The sequence below is a fragment of the Seriola lalandi genome, unplaced genomic scaffold, assembly GCF_002814215.2.
Source record: "Seriola lalandi dorsalis isolate HSWRI2012SDOR001 ecotype SW California unplaced genomic scaffold, Sedor1 jcf7180002054585, whole genome shotgun sequence".
NCBI lineage: Eukaryota > Metazoa > Chordata > Actinopteri > Carangiformes > Carangidae > Seriola > Seriola lalandi.
Window position 1 is genome coordinate 1127902 of NW_019525138.1, and position 6044 is coordinate 1133945.

General features: G+C 38.5%; 1 protein-coding gene across 1 annotated transcript in view; it reads right to left on the reverse strand.

Moving 5' to 3' along the window:
- Nucleotides 1-4093: 4093 nt before the first annotated feature.
- The window catches only part of hhex (hematopoietically expressed homeobox), a 5271-nt gene continuing 3320 nt past the window's right edge, over nt 4094-6044 (reverse strand). The window contains exons 2-4 of the mRNA XM_023418856.2: nt 5770-5948; nt 4901-4951; nt 4094-4773 (exon numbers count right to left, since the gene is read on the reverse strand). Of these exons, the coding sequence (XP_023274624.1) occupies nt 4504-4773; nt 4901-4951; nt 5770-5948 (500 nt within the window). The 3' untranslated portion in view covers nt 4094-4503. The remainder of the gene's footprint in view (nt 4774-4900; nt 4952-5769; nt 5949-6044) is intronic.

Here is a 6044-nt window from a genome sequence, read left to right on the forward strand (position 1 = left end):
TGGCTGCTGGCGACACTAGTATCGATGTAAGCGATGTTTTCTCTCATTAATTTATCAGCTCAGCGGAGGGAGGGAGGCCTCAGCAGGGGGAGATAATGGCTTCCATTTGGCCAAGGTCAACAGTCAACACATTCCTCAGTCGTTCAAATATAACCACACATTAACTTGTGTGCACCAATACCACAAGACCCACACACACAACACACACACACACACACACGCACATACACAGCTAATAGATTGTAGAAACACCGTCCTGTGTATGAAGGTTTCATCCTATTAGAGAGATAATACACGGCTGCTTGATCAGAAAATCAGTTGACAATCAGAGCGGTTAACTTCAGATAACGGCTACAGACAAATAAAGTACTTTACCCCATCAGAACCCAGATGACCCTGATATCTGCATCTGTTTGGGAGCTTAAAAGTTGCCTTACCTTTTGAATATTTTAAAAATATATTAACTCAGTCCTTCAGGGTTGTGATTAGGTCACAATAATTTTGTCAGTGTATTTATGGTTCAGATAAGTGTCACTTTTCTGTCACAGTTTCACTTCATTCAATGAAGAAATCACCCGCGCTGAGTCAACATGGTCTGCAATTATTTGTACATGAAAACTACTGAAACCGATTTTATCTTTATATTCTGAGCCAGCGTTCCAGTGTTTCCAAAAACACATATTAAAACACACTGTAGTTTATTTTGACTCAGTCCCACACACACTGACCTGCTGCCCCTAATACTCAATACAGCAGCAAATGTGGATTAATTGGCAGCTGAAAATAATCCCCCCCACAAATGCACTATTTCTGTTTCTCTGATAAAAAACTACTGTGAGCAGCGGTGGAAGGAAATTACTGGGACTTTTTAAAAATGAAACTATATATTTCAGAGGTGGTTTTTTTTTTTTATAGATTCACATTTTCAGTAGGACACAATGGGCTCGGAGCTGAGAGCCCCAGACAGAGGAGGGAAGTCAGAAAGTGTTGAGAGACACACTCACACACTGTTAGTTCAGGTCTTTGTTCGGTTTGATTTATTGACAATAAGAAAAACAGAGTAAAAAGAGACGTATGCTTTAAGAAAGGAACCTTTCTGAGTAGTGAAGGACCCTTGAAGATGTAACTTCATGACAAAGCATTTTGAAAACATCTGCTGGCTTTCTGAAAAGGTTTCACGATTCTCAAAGGAACATGACATCTTTTTTAAAATATCTAAAAACATAACATTTCCTGAACCTGGAACAACCCGTTCCCACAAAAAATGAGTCTTATATACTACATTGTTTTGCCATTAGGGCGGAAACGTAATTGATTATGTTCGTCAACAACATTTTTTCCAGTCCAGGAAGTGCTGCAAACATCATAGGCTGCATCCTGTATCCATGTGGTGAGATTTAGGCCAAAACCCCTTTGGTTAAACTTGGTCACACGCTTTAAGTTTTTCTGTAGTAAACCAAGACCACCGACTTAACCATTAGATTCATTAAAAACCCCAAAACATATTCAGTCAGTGGTTTGTAATCATCATGTGGAGGCGGCAGTGTTACCTGCCAGTGGTGATATGAAACGCTCCACATAAACACAATTAAAGGTCCATTCTGAGCAGCTCACCCGACGACTTCCTGATGACGTTCATCAGTATTTGTCTTAACCATATATTAAAAAAGTGTCCTTGAATTCATGTGTAACATATTGATTACATTTATGGCCTAAAATGACCACTGATGGAAACATGTCGACTTACACAGGTCACCTACTGCATTACCTTCTTTGCCCTGTGTTGCTGCGGGCACAGCTAAACACGTAGCTTAGTATACACTTATTCCTGAAAAGCCTGTGTTGTTTGTGTGTGTGTGTGTGTGTGTGTGTGTGTGTGTGTGTGTGTTTGAATTGACCAGATCAGACAGGCACTCTGGAACCAGCCGGCTATCTGCTGAACATTTTACCCACCAACTGTGTGTGCTATTCCTCCCATTGTTGACTTTACCCTGCACAATTTGTGAACCATTACACAATACAGAGGCTGAGATCAATGTGCATACTGTTGGTTTTGGAATAGTCTTGTACGTGTGAGGCCGTTGAACCTCGGCGATGCAACTCAAACAAGGTTATGGGAGCGATGAGCTTTAATCTGTAAAATAATATCACATGCGGTTAAAAATGAGTTTTTCTTCGTTTTCCCAAATATTCTCAGTGTAAATGTCGGTCTCAACAACTGCAATCATCTCGTATTAAAAAGTACTGTGAGCATATTGTATGACTATCAATCAGTCCCCTGCTATCTGTCTGCTGTCCCTGCGCCTCTGAGGTTCACTCAATCATTAACCTAATCTACTTACTGAAAACTCCCACTCACAGTGTGTGCATGAGAGCTCAATGATAAGCTATTTGAAGATGAAGGTGGTGATGGGACAACGATTGACATGGACTAAACTGTTTGCTAATCTGTGGCTGCCTTTGATTCCTCGGGACATCGGGAGGCAGTGAAACAGCAGAATGAAGAGCAGTGATCTATGGGAAATTTATGTTTCCAACAACATCTACCTGTGTGTGTTTTCCAGCAGCGAGTTTTAGATTGATTTATTTAAATATCATCACATTTAGTTCCACAAGTCTTGTTCTAAATGCGGCCTTAAAGTACGTGGCGCTGAAATTAACAGGAGAGAGTGGGTCATCTGTCAAACCAGAATATCAAACTAATTCATAAAAGAAATTTCAAATCTCTTTTTAGCATTATACTGGGCACAATATATGAGTTTTTAAAATGACAGTATATATAAGGGGACGGAGCAGGAGCCTGTAGCTCCAGATGTTTCTGTCACCAATCACAGTTTGCTGTTCAGGTCACAGGTTGTTGTTGTAGCTCCCAGGATCTACAGGGCGTAACAGCCATAACATCCTGTTGTGATGATTGTAATTATTTTATTAATTTATTAATTATTTTATTAATTATAATATTTAGATAATATTTATTGTATATATGCATCAGTGATACTGATTATTTTTCATTTTAAAAATATCACCCATACCATGAGCTTCTAAACTTTGATGTATTTCTAAAGGTTTTGTAAGTAATTGATTAAGAAGTTAACATTAGCTCCATTGTGTCAAACTACACATAAAATCATTAATGCATTAGTAGCTAATATTAATCCACTACCATAAATGGTATAATAATATAATATCATGAAAGTAGCCAGTTTACATAGTGATTAACTTTTGAAACTTTAGATACAGTTTGCTGAAAAAAAACCCTAAACTTTTATTTAAGTTCAATTTAAATGTAGAATTTTAACCTGTAATTTTTCAGTGTTTTATTGGTGCGTTTATCTAAAGAATTTAATTACTTCTTTTGAATTTCTTCCATTATGCCTTTTTTTTAATATTATTTTTATACAAGCAACATATTTAAAAAATCTAGAACACGTACATGTTTTGTAACAGCGGCCATTGTTTTAAATGAAGCTGAATTATTAGTTAATGGAATGAAAAATTGGAAACTACCAGGCTCCAGTTAAACCAGTGGAAAGAAAAAAAAAACATACACCCAAAATGTGAGAAATACTTTTACTGAATTCAATAAAGAAATCAAATGATTTATGATTCTGTGTAGTCAAGTCAGGACACACAAGTAAAACTACAAAAATCTTAGTTCCCACTTTACAAAAATGTCTGAAAAAAACTGAATCAGGCATTTTAAATGGGTTTGAATATATTTAACATTATTATCAGTGACAAACATTACGAGCTTTAACTCTGTGTTTGTATGAAAAATCACTTTCTTACAAGGTGTCATTAAAGCTTTAGTTTCCCTTGTAAACTCAATCATTTTGGTTATTTAAATAATAACCATGTATTGAATTAGTTTTATTATAGACTCTATTTGTTCGTCTTGTTCTTTTTTCTTTTTTTTTATTAGGCTATATTTATTTCGTTTTATTGATTTGTTTTCATTCTTTTATTTGAATTACTTGCCAAATTATAAATGATCTAAAATTTGAAATATTTTGATTTTATTTATTGATTTCCTTTTTTCTGCAGGCAACCATTTTACGAAACAAAAAATAATAAATCACAATCAAATTCCAGCTACATCCAAAAGTGACAAATTTATTCTTATCACAAAAATATTCTAATAGATATCACCAGACAAAATCGTCATTTGCTCTATTGATTATGTAGCCTAGTGGAATATGACATTTTAAGGCAAAGGCCAAGAGCGTTCATCCTGTGAAACCACACACAGAAACTCCTCTATAAGCCTAATATTCATTTTCACTGGTGGACAGAACACAGTCACGATCAATACAAATACAGCACAATATGATGCTTTATATACAAAAAGAGTCTAACACAGAGAGTCAGGGTCAAAGGCTGTATCAACCTGTGCAGGTGAAAGGGAATGAACAAGGCTCAGGTGTCAGAGGAATCCAGTGCCCTTCGTCATCATCTTCATCATCCAGCTCAGAACGTCCCAGTGGATCCAGTGTCAGTGTGGAACTAGGGGTTCCGTGTGAATTCGTCGTCGTCCTCTATGTCTAGCTCCTGGTCTGAATCGTCGGACACGGAGTCAGAGTCCAGCTCCGTGTGGGTGTTCTGCGGGGACACGGAGCTCACACCGCGGCCCGCCTGCGCTGGCTCACAGGCGAGGACTGTGTGTCTCTGCTCCGGGCTCTGGATCCCGGTCGGCTCGGTCGTCTCGTCCCCTTTATTGCTCCTCCCGGCGGAACCATCATCGTCCGCCTCCCTCTTCCCTCCCTGGGGATTCTCCTGATCGAGATGGAAACAGTGTTAAGAACCAGGAGGCCTGAACAGCTGTGCAATAAGACTGTGTAATAAGAACATTTTAATGTAATGTGACATTTGTAAAAAAAAACAAAAAAAAACAAATGCTCACCTGTTTGAGTCTGCGCCACTTCGCCCGTCGGTTCTGGAACCAGGTTTTAACCTGGAAAACCAAATGAAGAATAAAGGAATCATTCTCCTGCTGTGAGTTTTAACATTAAAGATGAAGACACACACACACACACACACACAGTGGAAACACTGGCGTTTGCTTTAGTTCAGAGAATTATAAGCAGATTTCATCTGATCGAATACAAAATCTATAATCGATTCGATCCGGGAATGAACATTAAAATAAAAGTCAAAACGTGGTTATGGCCTAAATCCTGATCTATATGAATTTGTCACTGTGATGCTGCTTGTGCTGCAGTCATGTGGATTAAAGCAGAGCTGACCAGAATCATTTTGTCCAAATCCTGCAGGTAGGCCCACAGCAGTTAGCTGTATTTATTTAATTACTTTTAATTCTGGGTGTGTGAAATTAACAATAATAATAAAGTAAATAATTAGCTTAGTTATATAATATAATTAGTCATAATTAAATAACGAATTGCTCCAGCCATAATTTCACCAGGCCTGTGTCCCTGTACATCACTGCACATCTCGCATCTAGTGAATAAACAAATGAACTAATGGACCTTGAAATAAAAAAAGCTACTTCAAACTCAACCTCAATTTATAATCAAATAAAATATGGTCTCAGGTGTGTTTTTGACTAGAACCAGGTGTATTAACACGGAGACACTGATGGTTTCCCGCTCTGTAAAAAGTTCTGATACAGTGAAGCAACAAAAAGAAGTAGCAGCCTGCTCCCTCAGAGATGGGTCAAAGATACCAATGGAAAAATTACTGTAAATTTAGAATGTAGAGAAGCTAATATGTCTCTTATGTGATGGATGAAAGACAAGCCCCCCCCCCCACCTGTCTCTCGCTGAGCTGCAGCATCTTGGCCAGTCTCTTCCTCTCCGGAGGAGACAGGTACTTCTGGGTCTCAAACTTCTTCTCCAGCTCGATGGTCTGGTCGTTAGAGAACCGGACCTGACCCCCCTTTCTTTTATGCAGGGGCCGCTGGATGAAGGGGGTCCACAGCAGAGGCTTCCCTGTGGAGGAACAGGGGAAAAACAACAGAGCGGGAAATTCATGAAAGGTTCTAGTGAAGCAACGTAGGCCGAGGATATCCGCTGTCATTTCAGATT